At 33.2% G+C, this 23,022-nt stretch overlaps 1 protein-coding gene across 2 annotated transcripts; it reads right to left on the bottom strand.

Moving 5' to 3' along the window:
• Positions 1-213: 213 nt before the first annotated feature.
• Positions 214-21,464, bottom strand: LOC114166056 (mRNA capping enzyme family protein). 2 transcript variants are annotated; one of them, XM_028050710.2, is made up of 19 exons: positions 21,165-21,460; positions 21,027-21,057; positions 20,579-20,796; positions 15,399-15,537; positions 13,923-14,074; positions 13,617-13,700; positions 13,445-13,507; positions 12,704-12,832; positions 12,384-12,590; positions 10,922-11,041; positions 7,163-7,212; positions 5,841-6,003; positions 3,951-4,088; positions 2,768-2,890; positions 2,570-2,668; positions 2,097-2,186; positions 1,896-1,977; positions 1,367-1,497; positions 214-1,283 (listed from the first exon to the last, which is right to left on the bottom strand). In XM_028050710.2, exons 3-19 carry the CDS (start codon positions 20,711-20,713, stop codon positions 1,140-1,142), a joined length of 2,049 nt encoding a protein of 682 aa, XP_027906511.1. In that variant the 5' UTR covers positions 20,714-20,796; positions 21,027-21,057; positions 21,165-21,460; the 3' UTR covers positions 214-1,139. The 2 variants fall into 2 exon arrangements, with proteins under 2 accessions (XP_027906511.1, XP_027906510.1); XM_028050709.1 differs by lacking the exon at positions 21,027-21,057 and having other exon boundaries at positions 21,165-21,464.
• Positions 21,465-23,022: the final 1,558 nt, after the last annotated feature.

The following is a 23,022-nucleotide window of genomic DNA, read 5'->3' as shown; positions in this document are numbered from 1 at the left end:
GTGTCCAAATTTCAGCGTCAGGTGGTAGAGTAAATCTAAATTTTAAAAAATTACGAATACCAAAATTATATTTTTCTTAATTTAAAGATCCCAAAACACAACCTTGAATTTCATGTGCTAAAATAATAACTAAACATAATTGATATTGCTTTAGAAGTGCTCGTGAAATGGACATTGTTGCAACTAACCCGATAAAGCATTCCATACAGAATCAACCTAAGCAACAGTAAACTTCCATTGATATAATCAAGCATTGATGATGGAAAGTTTACATGCATAATGTAATTTGGTCTAACTTGCATAAACAGAACATTTTTCTAAATAACAGAAAATACGCAAATACAGGAACTATAGGAAGTAAAGTTCAGGAGCTAAAAAATAATCGCTAAAAAAAAGATAAGAGTCGAACATTTAACTTCCACTCTATGGAACTTGATGTTGATTCATCATTAAAATGAGGCTAGTAAATTAACACTAGATTGTTTCAACACCAATTTATCTGAAGCAAAAGCATTTTGACCACTGCCAAATAGATGACACAATTTCCTCTCTCCATATCCTTCCAGAACAGTAACATATTTGGTAGATTTCAAGAGCTACTAGTTGAATGAGTAGCAGTGACTGAGGTATCGTCAAACATGCCAAGTAACAATCTGATTCAGGTACTGATGACGCAGCCTAAATGCATGAGAACTTCCACATCCACAGAACATTAGAGAATGGAAGACTTGTTACTACTACTCAAATTAATATTCACATACAAGGGAAATTCTACCCATGTAATGGCAATTGACTCTAAGTAACGGCTACCCTTTTAAACAACTTAGAACCACTAAAAGAAAATTGATAATATACATAGATATTCTAAACCTAACTCTCTTGATCTGGACACCCATAGGAAATGAATTTAGGCCGGAATTTGAGCCGTACCAACTCACAGCACAGCAGCACTAACTAATTACATAATATGAGCAACTTTTGGCCAAAATACCTATAGCCAAATCCAATACAATTTCATACAAATCCCAGAAATAAATATCAGGGATACACTTGATGTTGTTTTCACTAGACGTCATGCACTACCACCAATGAAAAGATTGAAGGCATAAAAGTCCCTCCCTGATCTTAACCATCACCAGTCACCTTCGCCTTGCCACATTAGCGTGCTGATTTGCTTTACTGTCATTTCTTATCCTGTCAGCATACATTGGAAGGCGGATAATCTCACTTATTTCATTCAACAAATCTTCCTCAGTAATGTTGTCTCTTATGCTCCGCATCACCTATAAAGAAATATATAAATAATAGCTGAAGCACGGTACAGAGTAAAAAAGGGGAAATCAGAAAATAAGAGCTGGTATTAGACCTTCCTGTAAGTATTGAATTCATTTGGAGTTGATTTATCTGTTCTGATACGCATAAACTTCCATTCCAGTTTATCAAAATCCCAAGAACATTCTATGATCTTTCCAGAATAAACTGAGGGATCTGTGCCATCTGCAGAATTCAAGTTTTCAGTGAGCCAAGTGAGACAAATTAGATATAGAGTATAAAATGAACTCTCAACAAAACAAGACAATTATACCAGAAAAGAAGATAAAATCATTCACTGACTGGTATTTGCTTAAGCATTATCCCAGAAACAATTTGATAAGAAATGCTGCCTTTGGCAGGGAGGCTAGAATTGGTTACTTAACTGTTTACCAAAATCCAATCTTAACTACAAATTATCGTATGAACATGTAATATTCAATAACAATCAATACTATGACTCGGACTTTATGTTCACATTTTACAAAAGACAGCACTTTAAAAAACAAAAAGAATGAAGCATGAAAAAAAAATTATATCTATAAACATAGAAAGTGGACACAAACAAGTTAAAATCTTTTGACCTGTGAACTCAACCCTGTTCCCTTCCAAGAGTTTCTTCTTTCCCCGTTCGAAGAGAAAAAGCATCTCACGATCACCATCAACCTGTCAGCTTAAGCAACTACAAATTAGTTGGCTGCATAATAACGAACTATAACTGATCAAGGACATCGGAAGTGATATCCCTATACCATATGAAATAAGGTGATGGATGAGGATACTACCTCAAAAAGAAAATCAACTGAATTCAGATAAGCATATTTCCACTTCAATAGTCCTTCATGAGTACGAGGTATATAAGGATCATCCCAACCCTGGTAATCAACATTTGCCAGTAACGACCTCCATTGAGTCCATTAACAAAACAAAGCAGAAAAAATATACTATGTTCATTAACAAGGATTTGGAAGAAGGAATGGACAATGTGCCTAGCATATGAGGCAGTCTAGGTACACTGTTCCCCATTTTCCAAATCTTTAATCAAACCTAAAATTAGTTTTCAGTAACATAGACATTCATTCCCACGCAGAAGTGTGTATCAACAACAAATTCAAAAGGACAAGAGATCCACACAATTTAAACAGCATAAAAAATGAAAAAACAAAACACAACAAATAAAGAAAAGTGCCACTTGATACAGAACTGAAATCTGGTTTCCATGTTTAATACATCAAAATGGTCATTGGTCGCAACCCACCTGAAATATGAGACCATCTGCCTCATGTGAGAGTCGTTTGATGAATTCCTTTAAAAGCTTTGTGACAGTAGAGAGCAACCAGAAATCTTTCCTCCTCACCTAAACAACATTGCAAGCATATTAATAGTGAAACCCATAGGGAAAAATTAAGTGAAGCTTAAAAGCATTTTAAGACCAACTAAGGTTAGAGATGCATGCCCTGAATGGTTCCAGATCATATCTATAGTAAGGATTTCTGCTCTGATATATATGGTGCCGTTCATGATTCCTAGGTTCAATCACTTCTTTCTCAAGCATCTTCCACCTTTCATAGAAGGGTCGCTACACAAGGGAATTTAAGCAATAAATCAATAAACGCGTCTCCAAAAACTTTGTATTGAAGACTCAAGGAAGACAAGAAATCAGAGAAAATAGCATACGCAATCCAAGGAAAGCAATTAAAACATTTCAGATTATAATTCATCAAAACAAGGTTTTCCACCAAAATATTTGAAGTAAATTCATTTCACAAATGAAAATGTGAATTCAATATTGCCAGTTTGCAATCAATATTAAGCACTAAACCTTTATTGACCTTGTTTGAAGGTTTTAAATGCTAATCACTCATACTTGATGCCTTGATGAACCTTATTCAGAGACAACCCTTGCCTCACAAGCCAATTTTTACGGCCCAGGTAGGTTTAGACCTTCATTCTAAGATTGCATTAGAGCCCATCCTAAATCCATTAAAAAGGTCACACCAAGCCCAATAGTGTTGGATGTGAGGAGGTGTATTTGCGAAAACCCAAAGAATCGTTAATACGTTTTTCCATTTTAACCAATCAGCATGTATCATCTTCATAATATCTTCATTAATTTCACCATCAATTTGTAATATTGATCTCATACACTTCAAAACTTGAGGTATGAAATCCACTCAGCAACCAAAAATAAACATTTTTACTGGTAACTGTCAAAATTATATGGGCATTTCTTTTATTGCAATCGACCTTGATTTTGCTATTGTAGCAAAATTTCTGCAATTTCTATTCTAGAGGAAAACATATAAAGAAAACAAGCAATGGTTGTATCAAAATCGAAAGAAAGTGTTGCATTAAGCACAAAATGAGACAATAAAGTCAAACATTGGTCTAAACTCACTTGCCAGTTCTCAAATTACAATGAAAAGTTCTGTTGCAAGGTACACTATTGAAATTAAGAATGTGGTTGAGCTACATAAGAATTTTAGTATTTTCCAACGGTACAATACAAATTAAAGATAATGGCAACCACAAGAAAGTGATTTTCCTACCACCAATGCATGAACAAATATTAGTCTAAAAAAGAAAAAGAGATCCCCAAATATTATTTTGTACAGTTACATATAAAGTATAAACCAAACCTCTATTATCGACACTTGGTTGATTGCCATCATATCATAGATAAGATATCTTCTCTCCTGCTTCTGTGAATCTGGCAATGTATCAATAACCATCTCACCATCAAGTAATGTGTAGTGGTGGGTCTTCTCGCCCAAACCCTTAGAACCCAAAGATAACAAAATATTAGTTTATGCATCATTAAATGTCAAGATATTTTAAGTGAAATAGTATATCTCTGGTGGCACAGTACACTCTTAGATAAAGTATAACTACAATTAATAAAGGGGTTGATTATGAGCCATTAGGAAGCTAACTTACAGCCTAATTCCAAGCCAATTTGTAAATCAATCATCATAACTATTATTTGTGAAGGTATTCACCATTTGCTACATATAAAACTCACTCAAGTAGAAGTATATAGATCATATCATATGCATGATTACAAATGAAGACTAACTTCAGAGACGATTGAAAAATGCCCATCCCAAATGAAGGAGAACACTACCGGTTAAAAGAAATAACGTGTAGGTAGAGCAATGTTCAAATCAGGCGGATGTAGAGTTTTCAGATGGTCCCGTAATACCTTTTTATCCCTTGTAAGGGTTACTGGTCCCTGGAGATAGCTCTAGTGGTGACATGTGACAATAGAAAACCAATTACAAAAAGGAGGGGGAGGCATGGGAAAGGAGAACAAAAGAGAAATGCATATATCAAATGAATAGATGGCCAACTGGTCAACTCTATCATAGTCAAGGTTGTTGGGTCTCATGTATCAACTCTATCATAGTCAAGGTTGTTGGGTCTCATGTATCAGACTCCCCTAGTCCCATTCTCAAGAAGTCCCATCCTCAATGTGAGAGGTGTGTTAAAGAGCCTATGTCGCCTAGAGATAAGACTAAATTATAGTATATATATGGATATAAACCTCACTTTACAAGTTGATTTTGTTAGGTTAAGTAATGCTTAAATTATATTTTCTTAATATTTGCATTGGGATCCATAGGTTTGTCAAAGGTGTCACCATAGTATAACCCAAAGATATATGAACATGAACATTGTCAACTAAACAAGCTTTGAGCCAATGAATAGTATCATCAAAGCCAACTAAGTGTTAGGATCCACCCAAAACCAGCAACAAATTTCCAAGGAGGCAAAGGAACAAGATCTCAGGTACTACTGTTTTGAAGAGCAATCAGTTCATCAAGCATGATTTGTCTTTGCCCAGAGTGGGCTAAGGTATCATTATCAATTTTAGGAACTCGCACAAAGGAAAGGGAAAAAAGACAAGTATAATGGAATGGAGACAAACTGTGATGGGCAATGATACCTGAGATTTTTTTTAAATATCATAGAAAGGACCCACAGGGAGAGCACAGATTTGACTAGTCTCTAGATGCCATGTAGAAGTAAATGATAGTCATATGATGGAACCTTTGTCTGTCAAGCTCAACAAAGGAACATATTGTATATAGAATTTAAATATAGTAAAATACATCAACAATTACAACCAATCAAGGAGCCAATTAGGGGCTAGCTTACAGTCTTATCATTAGATAACTTTCAGCTATTAGCAAAACTATAGTTGAAAATGATAATAAGAGAATATCCAGAGGCAATTTTTACTGGATTCTAAATCACAACACTGAGTTGTTACTTAGGTTCACTGTTGGAGAAGACTGAGTTGGAAGCCATGACGTAAGACTGATTCTTATATAAGAATCAGTTCTTAATAGTAAAATATATTTTAGCACAAAGTATAAAGATGTGAGTAACAGATATAAAATCTGTTGAATCTAATGTGACATAGTAGGACTCGTTTGTAGATGCTCTAACAGGTATAAAATCTATGAATTAAGCTAAATCCACTACTAGACACATCATAAATTTCAGATATTAAGTAGCACACGCACATCATTTGTACTTCTGCAAGGAAACCTCATTTGAACCCTTCGGAAATTAAAACTTCTATCAATTAAGTAACATCCATCCATTGTTATTAGCATCATGTATCTTGTACCATCTGCTTTCCATGTTGCATAATAGTAGCGTTGTCGTAACAATTGTAAATTCTCCCTGCAACATAACCAAATTCAAAATAAATTCATGGAAACAGTCTTCAGATTAATAAGGAACAAGGTCATGAAATCAGTACAACTAGTAATTTACAAATCTTCAACAGTGCATAAATAAATTACAACTTCAGCAAGAGATTTAGTTCTTGAAACAACATTTAACATAATAATAGAGAAAATATATTTTAAAGGGCTTGAATACACACTCTAATGATCTCATATTTATAATACTAGAATTATGAAACAATGAGAAGAGGAAAGATCAAAGTCTGAATTAGAAACCTAGGTACAATAGGTACTAGTTTCCAATACAACTACTTTCTACCCAGATTTAATACTTGTTCTAACAACAAAAGATATTTACTTTTTTGGGTTTGCCCCTTCCTTTGGCATTATTAAAGAATAAAAGAGTTAATTATAATGCACTTGTTAGCAAGATAATTATAATGCACTTGTTAGCAAGACCCTATTTTTATACTCTAGCAAACAAAACGCTTATCTTTTAGTAACGGCATAAAAGCTTCTCACCCATTACAATTACAAAAAATAAGATACCAAAATTCAGAGATAAGTTCATATTATGAAGAATCTGATTTATTTGACGAGCATACAAATAACGTATTCCTTCTCACTGAAGCTCTCCTCCCACAAATCATGATAAGGAAAACAAAAATGATTTTTTGACAAACATTTTGTTGACAAAGTTACTAAATAGAGTAATTTTTTATTTTTTTATTTTTTTTATTTCCCAGAAAACAAAAACGACAACTTCAATTTTCTAGTGGAATATCAAACCATTTAAAGTCACCCATTACCTATTTTTATGCAATTGAAGGATGGAATATAAACTTGTTGGTTAAAACCTATAAACAAGAAGATAATTAAAGGTCCTACTAAAATTAGCCACTGGACAAAATCTAAGGAAATAATTTTTCATATTATCCTCAACTTCATGCATTAATTATCTTTCTAGACATTTAAGAAAAAAAGGACAAAAAACGCATATTAGCAATACAACACAAAGCACTATGCACAAACATATAATGTTTAATGCAAGAAATACAAGTATAGTAGCAAAAGAAATAGCAGCCCCCATGTTTAATGTATAATTAAAGTAACATATAAAATCAGGATATGTTAATGTCTCAAAGAAACGGAACCTGTTGAGAGAAACTGGGTGTGAACCTGGAAACTGTGTGTGTCCCCTAGCCTGCATATCAGTAACCAGTGAAATAGCTATGCCAAGCATAGGAGGTACATGAAGTAGGAATGCTTAAAAAAATAAATGGAGAAAAAATCAAGTAACATAAACCGCATTTATCAACAACTTACCAATAAAGCAAGTGTGACAGACAAAAAAGACAGGATCAAATTTTAACATTAACTAGAGACTATATGTAAGAGTAATTGAGAGAGCTTGTACTCCCTTCTCTTATGTTTTCATATCTATAGCTGTTCGAGACACAACAGATACAATGAATGATAGAGAAAAGAAAAGAATTCTAGAAGATGCTTCGAGGAACTAGGGTCTAGCACAAAGCATGCTCCTAGGAGTTAGGTCCAGCACAAAGCATACAACACCTAACAATAAATCCTATTAAAGATTATTTATTCTAACACTCCCCTTCGAGCCTAAGCATACAAATTAAATGTACCATGCTTGGAACAAATTAATTCAAGCTGGGGACTTCTAAAGAATTTTCTTAATACATCTGCAAGATCATCATTTGATTCAAGAAACTCTACAGATTTCTTTAGATAACTTTTCTCAGATAAATTGGCAATCTATTTCAATGGGCTTAGTCCTCTCATGAAACACTAGATTGGAAGAAATGTGGTAAGCATCTTGATTATCACAATACATCCTCATAAGTTGAAGGTCACAAAAAGCCAATTCACATGTGAGGGATGCCATTGCTCTATACTCGGCCTCAGCAAACGATCATGCAACAACATTTTGCTTTTTTCTTTTCCATGAGACAATATTTCCTCCAAAACAAAATATTTTAGATTTCCAAGATCCTTGGTCTGAAAATGATGGCTTTAGTATTCTTTTAACTAAGATTACAACACCATTTCTTGTGATCACTATATTATCAACATACACTATTAAGTTCCATGAGAGGTGTGACAACAGAAGAGAGTGATCTACCACGCTACGTTTCAACCTAAAGGATTAAACAATGTGACTGAACTTTCAAAACCAAGCACGAGGAGATTGCTTGAGATCATAGAGAGTGACGCAACTTAAAAAGCAAACCAATCACTCGTTGAGCAACAAACTCAGGAGGTTGCTCCATGTAGACCTCCTCTTCTAGATCACCATGCAAAAATGCATTTTTAATATCTAATTGATGAAGGGGCCAATGATGAATAATTGTCATGTCAAGGAATAGTCTAATAGTAGTCTTTTTGGTCACTAGAGAAAAAGTATCATTGTAGTCGAGACCATAGATTTGAGTATATGCTTTTGCTACCAATCGAACTTTGAGGCAATCAACTTCACCATTCAAACCAACTTTTATGAAATAGACCCAACAACAACCAACTGTCTACTTTTCATATGGAAGGGGAACTGATTCCCACATACCATTTTGTTCAAGGGCCTGCGTTTCAACAATCATGGCTTGTCGCCCTAAAGGATGATCAAGTGCCTCTTTCACTGACAAAGGACATAAAAGAATAATACAAAGGAGATAAATGATGATAATAGAGAAAATTATAAAAAGGATGAGGGTTGCAAGTAAAGAGAATACGTTTGCAAATGATAATAGGCCAACTAGAATCCTCATTATCAAGAGCCATAGTATGGGACGATCATGGTAAGGGACTTGATGAAAAAGACTCATCATGTGGTATTTGACTACACCTTTAAGTAAGAGGTGATGGTCTAGGAGAACTAGGGTTCAACAAAAGGCATGGGAAAGACTGATTGGATAGAGTTTACATCTTGTGTAGAGGAAGGGAAGAATGAAGTTTCTTCAAAAAAGGTGACACTTGTAAACATGTAATATTTTGAGTTAGTGGAATAACATCAATATCCTTTTTGAAGACAAGAATATCTGAAGAAGTCACATTTGATAACTTAGGCGGAGAGTTCGTCCAAACTAGGAGACATATCACAAACAAAGAGGAAGAAAAATATTCTTTGGCATTATCACTCCTTAAGATATTGATTACTTGGCCAAATTGGTTTTTGATTTCATTAAGGAAAGACTAAAAGAGAAGAAAAATATTCTTTGGCATTATCTCTCCTTAAGATATTGATTACTTGGCCAAATTGGTTTTTGATTTCATTAAGGAAAGACTAAAAAATATTCAGCAATTCATACCTATCTTTCATTAAGTTAACCCAAGTATAACGAGAATACTCATCAACAAAGTAATAAAACCAAAAGGATGTGACACAACTAAGACCCCAAATGTCATATGAATTATAGAAAACATAAAGTTGCACCTTGTTTCAATTCTTTTACAAAAAGAAGACCAAACATAGCTCTGTCTTGGCGACATGCAAGAGAAGACATGGCTTGGCCTGCGAAGGCGTCAGAGCTGACACCATGGGTGGAGGAGCGGTGGTTTCCGATCTGGGTATTGAAAGTAAAGGAAACCCATGAAGGACCTAGTGAAGCCTCCAGTAGCAATAGTTGTTGTTGTGATGGCTCTGACTGGACGGACATTGTGCAAAGGCTGCACCTACTATTGCTTTTGCTAGGCCATGGGGAAGATGAAGAGGAGTTGAAAGCTTGTCATTCTTTTCTTAATAAATTAATAATTGAGTTATATTATTTAATATTCTAATTTTGCACAGATCCCATATAAATGCTATTGACCAATCAATATTCTACACGTTATTAAAATTTTTTGTTCATTTATCATAATTGTTCATCTAATAAAAAATCAATTTTTTCAATATAATTATTTAAATAGCAATTTCTATATTTTTTATACTTATATATTATTTAAAGATAGTTATTTAAAAATTATAATAATATACTTTTTCTAAATATTAATTAATATATTATTTAAATATAGTTATTTAATTTTTTGGATTAATATTGTTATTTAAATATTAATTAATATATTATTTATATTTATATACTATTTAAATATAATTATTTGAAATTTTTATTAATATAGTTATTTAAAAAAAGTTTAGTATATATATATCAGTGTCTGTGCTTGTGCTTCATAGTGTATAATGAAGGAATTGGCATCAAAGGTTATAGAACAATTAAAGATTTGGTTAATTGACTTAAGGAAAGTAGATTAAAAGGACACTTAGGGAACATGGTTTAGGTTTAAGGAGGGAGATTGACCAACTCCGTGAGCCCTAACTCTGGGATGGCGTGTGGAGCATAGTCTAGCTCTGGGAATGACGGGATTGGTCATTGCTTGAGGAGACAATCCAGATTCAGTGGACAATGGGGAAAACTATGACGGTGGCCAGCAGCGAACGGTGACGAATGGCAGCCGATGGTGACAGACAGTGGACAGCGGCAAAAGCAGCATTGGAGAAGACTAAGAACAGCAGAGCGGGATCGAACTGCTTTGTTACCAAGTTAAGATAAATAAAAGAGACTATATTTAAGACTGATTGAGAGAGCTTGAATTCCCATCTCTTAGGTTTTCATATTTACAGTAGTTTGAGGTATAACAAATACAATGAATGAGAGGAAAAAGAAGAGAATTCTAAAAGATGCCTCTAGGAACTAAATCTAGCACAAAGCATGTTCCTAGGATCTAGATCCAGTACAAAGAACAAAACACCTAACAATAAATCCTATTAAAGATTATTTATTCTAACATGATTGAAGAATAAACGGAAAGACACAATGAAGTTAATACTAAAAACGTTTTTTTTATTTTAAAAGTATGCAATACAAAGTGCATAAAAGACAGCCATTTAAAAGGCTTACCCCAACAACCAATTTAAGCGTTTGATAACAAAATTGACGCAGTGCATCTTGCTGATCAGAAGGAATCTCATCTCCTAAAACATCATCATTTGTCATTCGTGTGTCTGTCTCATGGTTCTCCTGAGAGAACAAGAAATATCAAAGTTTAAAACATACTAAATAACCAAATTCAATATTTCTACATTAATATTGCTGACGGTGTGGAAAGAAACAAAAGATATAACATGAAATCCAGCCTATAATTATTCTATATTCATTAATCTACAATATAATTGGAATTAGATATTTTATTATAGACAACTAGGGATAAATCTCAATTACAATCACTCAGGGAAGAACTTCAGGGATCTATCCCATCTAGTCCAAAGACCTAATAACTAACTCAATAATTTGCACTCACCCCAATCTTGGCTTCTAGCAGAAGAATTATGATATTCAGAGAATTAGAGAGATGATAAAATGTGATTTGTTATTATTAATTTGAGTTTCTCTGAACTCAGATCAATATTTATATTGTACTTTTACATGCAAAAGAATCTTACAACAGAAGAAACAGCTAGAATGTACTAGCACTGGTGAGCTGGTAACAATTAATACAATACAACAGAAAAAAGGATCTAAACCATAAAACCACATGTCATCCATATACTCTCAGTCCCCCCACACCCATAGGGTCAAAAGGTGTCAGGAGCTGAGAACCCTGAGTTTGTCCCTGAGTAGACAGAACTGAGCCTTAGCCAGAGGCTTGGTGAGATGGCTCCTTTTGCAGACACTAAAATATAGTAACAGGGGAAAAAGTAACCATAAAACTATATGTCATCTACATACTCAATCACTAACTGTTTCCCTTTGGTTCCTACCCTCTTTGCCACACAGAGAAGGCTTTTATAACCCAGACTCCTCTTATGTCCCATATTCATATTTCCCACAAGATCTATCAATAGCAAAGGAAACAGAGTAGTGCATATCAAGAATTAATATATGAATCAAAGACTTCAATTTTTATGGGATAAAAAATTAGTGAGTTGCATGCTCAGCTATTGTATATTTTATATAAGTGAAAGAGAGAAGTGTACCCTATAACACTTAAGGCTAGGAACATACACCCAAAAAACAGATTTATGAAAGCTGTACAATACAGTAACGATCCTAATTTTAACACAAACTCAAGGTTATCAAATCATGAATCGCCAAGCTAATTTTATGATCATGAATCGTAATTTATATCAAATTATAGGATTCAGACAATGAAAAATCACATCAAATGTATCAGTTTAGATATTGTTCATCAATTTAAACAATTTCAATTTAAATTTGAAATAGATATAAATATACCAAAAGTCTTATAAAAAATATTATTAGTTATATTTCACTTTGTGAAACCTTTACTTTAGAAGAATGGAAGCAAAGCAATTAAACAGCTCAATAGCATCACAATACTCATTCTGTGAATTATCCATACCTGCAAATCAGGACCTGGTACTCCATCATCATCATCATCTGGAACAGCTTCACCATTGAGATCAAATTCTGAAGACCTCTTCCACTCAGGAGTGGGAGGACAAACTACCATTTCAGGTTTTTTCTCATGATAAAATGTGTACAGTGCATCAATATAATCAGGCTTGTAGATTCCAGGAGGACGAGCTTCAGAAAATGTTTTTATTGCCTACAAAATGGACAAATCAAGTACATTTATTAAACTTAAGCAGCATCTTGAACCGAGAGAGTATGGGGAGGGAGGAGGAAAACCACATTTAAGGTAACACCTCAATAACTGACCTGAGTAACAGACATAGACATGGCACGCATTAGATAGTGGATGATCATGTACCCTGTACGATTATGCCCATGTGTACAATGAACAAGTATATACTTCTTTTGTTTTAGACGTAACATAAATTGTGTAACCTGGAAATGTAAATAATTGCACTGTTAAAATCACTAGGTATGAAGAGATGGATAACTACCACTGGTTACATGTACTATTTAAAATAATTTATCTTATTGAAAAGAGACTGGGTAGTTTTCTTTCATTGATGTGTCCTTGATATCTGTTGTTTGTTTCCTTTTTTTCTCTTAGGAGGACCCCTTATGCTCTGAACTCGTGTAATGTGTTTTCTAGTGTCATAATGTCTTCTATAAGAAAAGGAAGAAAGCAAAATTTTGTTCCCCAATGAAATAGGAGAAAGTAAAAAAACTTTCCTCAAAAGCACAATGCATTCTCAGATTTGCATGTAAGTTTCAGAAGAGCTCTAGTACCAGGTACAGAAAAGAGAGGCACAAGGCAAAACATCAAGTTTATTTAAAGGAAAGATGATATTCAAATACATGCTAAATAGTCTTGGAAGTATCAAGAACATTATTTTTCAAGCATATTCATAGGTAATAAAGATGTTCCTATTTCCTAGAGCTACAAGTAAACTACATTCCAAATCAATCCAAAGAACAAAAAGGCTAAAATTACTTTATCTAAATAATTATCGAATAATAGAACAAAATATAATATAGAAAGAACAAGACCTCATAGACGAACTGGTTCACAGCTAAATTATCAGGTACAGAATCACGCCCCTTGCATTGAATCTAAACCACAACAATGACCTTCAAATGTAAGCACCAGAATGATGTGCCACAGTTTCAAAGACAAAATAGCAAATCTTGAGATGGTTACTAAAATTTGGCTACGTCAAACCTTAACATGCTTGATGCACTCTTTTTTTAAATCAGACACAGGATAGTATCGAGAGGTATTTGTCAAATCAATCACCAGGCCAAGCTGCAAAACATGAGAACGAAATGGGAAAATCAACAGTAAACTTTATGCATGAAATAGAACACTAATTCGCTAAATTGTTCTGATCAGGACAAGTAGAAGAGAATGCAATTGGTAAAAAAGATATCAAAATTGGAGAAAAATTCAATGAAATAGAAGAACAAAAAACGGAGAAACAAAAAATCTAAATGAAGTGTTAGATTTTCTGAAAAAAATTCCACTTACTTTTCTCCCTAAAACTCTCTGTTGATGTATCACTTGTTTAAATGAATATCTTTTACCAGGAAGAATGCAATCATTGAAAGATTCACCAAGTGGAACCTTTGAAGGTATCATGCCATAAATTTCCTGGCCAAATGAAGGACAATCCAACCACCCTGCAAGTAAAGAATAAGTCTTTCATGTACATGTAAAACAATTGTTAATTGGGAGTGAAGCAAATAAAAATGTGTCCGCCTTCGTTTTATATATAAAAAATATGTTTTGAATTGGACCATTCAATCCAAATCCCACCATATAAACAAAAACTTATAATTAAATATTTGGCCAAATTTATTCCCCATTAACAACGTTTATAAAACTGAATACAGAATGCTATTAAGGGAAGATTATGCCTTCCAACCAAAATTCCACCACACAAATATATCATCGGAGCATATGACAAAACCATGGCAGATTAAAAATATAATGTGTATATAAAAGAATAATCAAGTTTTACTACAACATCCTCTACAAATCATCCTATTTCCTTTACATGGTAAGTATTGATTGCGTTTAATATTTTCAACACATCAACCACATTACATTCTTATTTAAGACATTCTTTATTAGAAAGAGGATTGTTAGCATTGCAGACATATTAATATTAATATAAAAAATTTACAAAATTTACAAAGCAAAAGAAAAAAGGCATAAAACTAGCAATAACAAGAAGATTTAGATTTCAAATAACAATAAAATGATATCAGAACACCAAGTTGAAGACTTCAAATAATGACAAAATGATCAGTAACCATGGTGGTTGGGTGGAACAGTCAGAGAGAGGTGCTGGGTTTGGTCACAAACTCATTGTTGCTGATAGTAGTGCAGGTCAAATCAGTATCAGTGCTTGTGCAGTACATGTGCATTTTGTAGGAGCAGGTGCAGGTCTATTCATATGCTGTCTCATAAATCAAACACTTTGTTTTCTTTATTAAAGTGTAACGAGTGGGGTTTTGGTTGGTGACCCAACCTCTTTTCTCTTTCATGGATTTCGAAATGTTTAGGGCCAATTTTCACATTGGGTCACCCAACCCAAACATTTTCTTGTCCTTTATAGGTGTTTCCCTTTTTTTGGCTGGGTTCAGGTCAGGTCACATGACCGAGCTCCTTCCCTCTTACATTTTCAGAAGGTACTCCACCATAGCCATTGCAGACACCATCAACACTCCCTGACCACCATAGCCCACAACAAAGAACCTGCCAACAGAGAACCTGCCACACCACCATCATAATAGAATGGCAGTCTGTGGCATTTCTCCACCACCACTTTCTGCCATAGCAGCATCATAGTCTCTTTACTACAACACTTACCATCCATAATACAAATAAACCCACAGAAAAAAACGTCACAAGGATGAAATATATTAAGAAATGTCGAAATTTAGCATCAGTAGTTACAAAATGCAAGGCAGCAAGCGCTGCATGAAAAGAAACTCTTACCTGGAGGAAGCCTGCTTTTATCATATGATTTAAGGTTCTTAGAGGGAAATAGCTGATCATATCCTGGTGACTGTGACACCTGTACAGGTCTGTCATCTGGTCGTTCTCTCTTCAACCGCCTCTTTCTTTCTTCACGCTCCTAAAAGCAAACAGCAACAAAGGAATTGAGTGAATGAAAAGACAGGCAAACAAAAACCAGTTCGAAACTCATCATTCAAAAACCCCAATGAAGCAGCAGAAAGTATGCAAGATGTATGATTGGTTTCTCAAAGAATTATTGTTCAGGAATCCATCCTGTTCTAATTAAAACTTAACATAGCACACAACATCAATTTTTGGGGTTGTGGTGTCTTATTTCATATTTTTAAAAGTATTTGTTAGATATATCGTGTTTTATGTTAATTAGGGAAACATAGCGTCTATTGTTTCTTAGAGAAAAATAGACATTGTTTGATATTGGTAGATATTGTTGATATTATTTATTACAATATCTTCTATTTACCATATTTATGTTTGGTAGCCATATATACTTGTATCACTCTTTATTATAAATACATTCACCCTATGTGTATTTTAGACACAAGGGAGATTAACCCTATACAGTTTTTCTCAATATTCAATGGTATTTATCAAATTCTTTTTGCCTAAGTTATATTACTTTTTTCTTGGCACCTATATAAAAGTTGTTTTCTAAACAATTTTTGCATCATTGCTTGGGTCATCCACATTTGCCAAAATTAAAACAAATAGTTCCTTAACTTAGCAAACTTCAAGTCCTAGAGTGAATTGTGTCAATTAGGGAAACATGTTAGATCTTTTTTCTAAGCGAAATGAACCCAGATGTAACTCATCATTCATTTTTACATTTGGGGACCAAGCCACATCACATCTCATGTTTAAATATTTTGTGTTGTTAGTAGGATATGAAGTGTACTAATAGAAGTTGTTAGAAGGTTATAGAGATCTCTTTGTAATCATTACTTCAAAGTTAAAGTTCTCTTATGTATAGAGGATGATGTAATGTTTCAAATCGATCAATTGAATAGGAACCTTCTTTCTTTCATATTAATCATTTCACGTTGATATTCAGAGCTCTTGATATTGGGAACCCTACTTTTGCATTTCTTCATTATTGTCTTAGTTACAATTCTTATTTGGGTTGCATAAGTGCACCCATTAAAGTCTTAGTACATTATTATTTCCCTCATAAGCCACCATCGTCTGCCATTTGCCGGAGTCACACTACTGCCAAACTGTCTCTAGAGCATTTGCTAGAGCCGTCACTAGCAGAGTTGTCACTAGAATTATCATTGTTGCGCCACTGCTGCTACCTTCACAGTTGTTGCCACTACCATCGCCAGAGCTTTTAGTAATACTTTTCTATTTCGTTTAGGAGGGGCTAAGCAATCTTTATTATTTATTTTAGAATGGCAACTCTACTAAGCAAAGTTGGTCTTCCACACTTGCCTTAATGGTCATAATAATCTCCAATGGGCTTAATTTATCAAATGCACATTAAAGGGTACAAGTAGACTCAATCATATTGAAGGAGAGACCATATATCAAGATAACTCTAATTTCCAAATTTGGGACAACACGAATCATTATATAGTTATGGGGATCCATGACTACAAAGATAAGTAGAAACTATATGTTCTACTCCAGTGCCCGTAAAATTCGAGAAGACATTGCAACTACTTATTCCATATGACAACACATTTTTACATGTTATGAGTTAGAAAGCCAGATATTTGGTGCCACACAAAGCCCTCTCTTTGTTGCATAATATTATGGAATGTTGAAAGGTTTGTGAATTGAGTTGGACCAATATCAAAATCTGAAGCTAAAAAATAGCAAAGACGATATCACTATTGCTAAATTTGTTGAACAATCTTGGATATTTAAGTTCTTATTAGGATTGAATCCTTCTATTAGAACACAAATTCTTGTCAAGGAGTTGCCATGGTCATGATGAAGGAGCCCTCCACTGAATAAGCTATCATATTCTCTGGAAAGGCTTCCAAACCTGGGTTTTCAAATCCTGAAAAGATTAAAATTAGCTTAAAAGGTAAGGAGGAGCATTGTTGCTCTCATTGTAAGAAATAAGGCTACACCAAGGATATTTGCTTCAAGCTACATGGAAAGGTTAAAGTGCTCAATCATCTAACAAGATTAAAAGGATAACCCTCAAGAATGGCTTATTAGGCAATTTCAGATTCTGAAAATTTGGGCAAGACTCCGTCATTCTCTTCAATTGATGAAGGAATGCCTACAATACATGCTAAAATCGAACATCTATAATCTCTCATGGAGTCTATAAGTAAGTCATCTTCTGGTACTTGCTCTCTAACTAACCATAACTAGTAAAAACTTCAATTCTTTTTCTAATGTTTCTAAAACTTTATGTAGGAACTTTTGGATTCTAGACTATGATGCGACAGATCATATGACACCTCATTCACCTCTTTCAACATTGTATGTTTCTTTTTGGTAACCACATTACTACTAATAATGAGACTCATATCCCAATAATTAGGCATGGAAATATTTCTCTTTTGCCATCCCTTAGCCTTAAAAATCTCTTTTGTGTTCCAAAACTCTCTAATAACCTTATTTTCGTTCAAAAACTTACTCATGACCTAAATTGTTCTATAACCTTCTTCCTCAATCATTGTGTTTTCTAGGATCTTGCAACATGAGGACAATTGGAGATGTTAAAGAACAAAGAGGGTTGTATGGCTTTAACAACTTGGAAACTGATAATAGTATTAGAAGATAAATGACTACCTCTAGTCTACAATTTTGCACTACTTAAGTCCTCTCAAATTTGGCTTCTCCACCATCATCTAGGACGTTCATCCTTTTTTGTTCTAAAATCTATGTTCCCTTCCTTATTTTTTAAGAGTTTTTTAAGTCATTTAAATGTAATGTATGTCAAATTGCAAAGCACTATCATGCCATGGATCCTAAGTAATATAAAGAGTGTTCATCTTTTTGATTTGGCTCACTGACATTAGGGGCCTACATCAAAACTCTAGTATACTAGTGTTGAATGGTTTGTCACATTCATTTTTACTTTATTTGTCAAATTCTTCAATATGATAAAACACAATTTGTATAGTCAATTAAATGCTTACATTATGATAATGGGAGGGAATATGTAAATCATGACATATCGAAATACCTCTCCAAGAATAGGATTGTTCATGAATTCACATGTGTGGACACACCACAAAAAATGGCCTTCATGAAAGAAAAATAGGCATCTTCTTGAGGTAACAAAGACACTTCTTTTTCAAATGTATGTCCCTAAATCTTATTGGGGCAAATTTGTCCTCATTGCTACTTATTTCATTAAAAGATTACCCTCTCGAGGTCTAGATAGTCTAAGTCCCATTGAGTCATGTCTTCTTTTTTTCCATCTATTCCTTTTCTATCAAGTCTTCATAGTTGGACGCTTGGATGTATTGGGCTGTCCATATCCATAGTCAGTTCCATGGAAAGTTAGATCCTAGAGTTGTTAAATGCATATTCACTGGTTATGCATAGGGATATTGTTGTTATCATCCTTTGAGTCAAAAGCTTTTTACCTACATGGATGTTACTTCTGATGAAACTAAATATGTTTACATGCATCCCTCAACTTCAAGGGAAAGTTGATTCAAAGCTGAGTCTTTTGAATCTCCTGAGTCATCTTTTGTCCCTTTCATTTAGGAATCATCTCTTGACACGTCTCATACGGATTTCTGAACAGCTTTATAAAGGTTTGGTGTGTACCTATATGTAATCAAGGTCCAAGGGGTGAACTCTATTCTATTTCCCCTCCACTCTCTTTGTACTTTTGTTGCAAAATACGAATTTCTATAAATATAAATATGAATCCAAAGAGCTATCTAAGTTAAGATATCTCAAATTCCCTTTTTCCTATATTTTGTCAAGAGCCTAAAAAGCACATTATTGGTTTGGCTTAGTTATACCCCCAAAAGAATCAGCTTAATACTCATTTTCAAACAAAAACTTTAATTCACACACAAAAGTTGTCAATATGAGAAGAAATATAAAGATAGATGACAGAATATTCTTTTTATTCAAAACCTAAATTTGCTTGACTCATTTACTCTGCATTACAGCACATTTGGCATTAAAATTTGAATTAACCAAAATTCATTCAGCCATTAATCATAGGTCTCCTTTACTGCAAGTAGGTAGATATCAAAGTGAAGTATTTAATGCAATTACCACCATCACCTCACTAAAATAACCAACCAGAAATAGGCTCAACAACTAACAAACTAATACTATCAAGTCAATATCAAAAATTAAAAAATGAATTGCTTCTCCTGCATATGCACAACTGCATGGATTCACATGAACATATGATTTTTTTTTCTAAATGGTTGAATGGTTGGTTGCAATTGCTGATGTTGCTGCACTACTGGCATAGTTCCTTAGATACTGTTTGGCCTGAATTTTCGTAACTCAAAAGTTACTTTAAAGTTGAAGTTACAAAAGAGAGTAATGTTGTTTGGTAACTATAACTTTAACTATTTAAACTTGAAAATTAGCTTTAAAGAAAAAAGAAGTAGAAGCTGAAGTCAATCTATATGGCAATTTCATATAGTATGCAATGAAGATGAAAACAGAGAGATTTATAAATTAACCAGGCCATACTGCATCCCATAAGATGCTATGGTAGATGTTCAGCATTAATATTAAAAGTTCAAATCATCATACCAGAAAAACTAAAGGGATCACAAAAATGATGCAAAAAATATTGTATGGATAGTATATAAAACATCCACCTATCCGCCAATCAACAAGCATTAGATGTTCATATCAGGAAACATCAATTTATACACCAAAGTAAAAAAAAAAAAAATATAGGATGCTTTAAACAGGCTGCTCATTAAAGATTAGTTCAAGCATCACGTTATCACCGGTAAAATTAAAATTAAAATTAAATATAGTGAGGTACATCATCATGCATGTTGCAAGCTCATGAATAACAATCAAACCTGATGAAACAACGTAATGAAAAATTGTCAACAGGTTATCCCATATTACGAGGAAGTACCATCACAGTAGTCCTAGTCCATGGCATCACATAGCCAACAAACTGGGTCACTGTCATGGTACAAAAAAGGCATAATAAAGGACAAAAATCTATATACGAAGGATACCCGGCGTGCTATATCAGCTCCAGTTTCTATACGCTCTTCCGGTGCATGAAACTCTTCAACATGTATCTTCTCTTCAAAAATATCTTCATCTTCCTCTGGAACCGGCGAGGCATTCAAGTCCATTGCAACAATCATCAAGCATCAAGTAACAACATTCGTCCGACACAGTATAAGCTTCAATGCCCCCACAACCTTGTGTGTCAGTAATTGCAGCAATCCTGCACCATCCAAAAACAGCAAACCCATCAACCAGCTAGCCACAATTACTACAACTCAACACTTTACGAGCTTATTGGTCTTAACAAAAAATGCAAAATGCCTTCAATTATGAAATGCTAAAGCAATCATGAAAAACAATAAGACTGATAAAATAACGCAAAATCAACGTTCTCGCAATAGACCCCAATTACAAAACAAATTTTCACAAATTAAAAAGCGAATTTCCCACCTCGTTTCGCGTTATCTCACGTCTCCCAACTCTGAGGAGCCACACGTAAGCAGAATCAAAACTCACATACACATCAAAATCCAGTCGGGCGTAGAATTTAACAGAAGTGAATGCGCAGAAAAGTCGAAATTCACAAACCTGAGCAAGCAATCTACGAGAAACGCGGAGAATCAAAACTCGGTCGATCACCACCGTTACGCAATTCGCACGAAAAAGGAACCCTACAATCCTGGTGAGCTGAGAGAGCGAGAGTGAGACTTCGCCTCGAAACCCTAGAGAGAGAAAGTAGAGGTGGAGAGAGAAGGGGTTTGTTTGTTAGAGTTAGATAGAGAGAGAAAGTGAAGTTTGTTTGTTGCTTTGTGTTTTAATTATCGAATAAGAAGAACGGAGGCACGGAGAGAGAAAGAGCGCTTAGCACTTAGCAGGAAGAGGTCGCAGACGAAGAAATTCGCGATTCTCAACTATGTATCAATATAAATAATATAAATAATAAATAATGAGGGTTATTTTTTTAATTTTGTTTAAATTTAAATTCTAACTTTTAAACTCTTAAAACAAAATTTTCGGTTTTAATTTTGATATCTCTTTTTTTATTTACAGGGCATTATTTTCTAATTCTTACCAAGTATCTCTATCAAATATAAAGATGTGACCGTCATATTGTTAATTATTATGTTTAGATATTGTTATTTTAATTTAAGTTTATTTCATCTTATCTACTGATAATGATTAGAAACTTTTAGAATAATAATTAATATAATTTAAGTTTCAACAAACCTTTTGTATACAGTATTAAGTTTATAATTAAAAAGTTTTAATGTTATTATAACTAGTGTGCCCATGTATGTACGAATAGATTAAAGATTAATTAAAAAAAATTAATATTTATATTAAAACTATAATCAACTTTATAGATATGAATTAATTATATTTTTTATTAATATTTATTCTTTTATAATTATATCATAGAAAAAATTGTACCCTTTTATTAAATAAAAAGTATATAATCAAATATGTATAATAGATGTGAAAATAGGTTTCAACCTGAATTAATTGGACTCATCATAGGTTCGGATTAAGTTGGGAAAATTTTATGTTTTTTAAAAGTGGGTTGAATTGGATTTGACTCACTTAATTCAATGGTTAAACGAGTCTGAGTCGGGTTAAAGATGAGTTGACCCGCAACCTACTAACAACAACACTATTCACTTTTTTTATAATATTTTTAAAGTTTTATTATAATTATTTATTACTTCTAGTTATATACGTTCACATTTTGATATTTTTAAATATTAGAATGTTATTCAATAATATTTCAAGAATTAGTGAACAATTTGATTCCACTACTACAAAAATTAAATTAAGTCAATTCACTTTTATTGTAATACAATAAATATATAAAATAAATTATAAAAGAAAAACATATTTGTAACCAATGGCGATGTTCCCCCAGTTTTTATATATTTTTTTCATTATTTTATATTTAATTTTTTAAACCATATAAATTTGTAAGTTTTTTTAAATTGTATGTATTTTTTAAAATTAAATAATATTATATTAAAAATTAAATTAAGTATTTTTTATTTATTTTATAAAGTGTAATAATAAATAATAAAACATAAAATCAAATATATAAAGAAACAAAATTATTAAAATATTTTTTATTTTCTCTCACATTGTCGTGAGGTTGTATTCTTTTCTCATGCTTATTTATTTTCTTTTGTTATTAAAAAAAGTAAGACATAAACTCAGTATTTCTATCCTCATTTTTTCATATTTTCTCTTCCATTATTAAATAAATAAACAAGGCAACTTCCTCTTGTCTCACTTGATAGTGAACTATTTATTTAGCATTATTTTTTATCTTATGACCTTTTTATATATTTATTTTTTATTAATATAAAAGAAGAAACAATGTACTATGTATTTTTATAATCAATTTTTAATTATAACTTGATTATTATAGTTTTTTTTAGTAATTATGTTGATGAGATTA

This window comes from Vigna unguiculata, chromosome 10, assembly GCF_037176805.1.
Source record: "Vigna unguiculata cultivar grain cowpea cultivar isolate G323 ecotype 2 chromosome 10, ASM3717680v1, whole genome shotgun sequence".
NCBI classification, from domain to species: domain Eukaryota; kingdom Viridiplantae; phylum Streptophyta; class Magnoliopsida; order Fabales; family Fabaceae; genus Vigna; species Vigna unguiculata.
This window is presented reverse-complemented; position numbering and strand designations above follow the sequence as displayed.

What these genes read in the sequence shown, in the direction of transcription:
- LOC114166056 (XM_028050709.1), bottom strand. Translation starts at nt 20,713, where the DNA reads ATGATTGTTGCAATGGACTTGAATGCCTCGCCGGTTCCAGAGGAAGAT. An exon ending in CTTGCAGAAGTACAAATGAT is followed by an intron (nt 4,089 to 5,840) that starts GTGCGTGTGCTA and finishes TTGGGTTCTAAG; the next exon opens with GGTTTGGGCGAGAAGACCCA. An exon ending in CAGTTGATTTTCTTTTTGAG is followed by an intron (nt 1,978 to 2,096) that starts GTAGTATCCTCA and finishes TTAAGCTGACAG; the next exon opens with GTTGATGGTGATCGTGAGAT.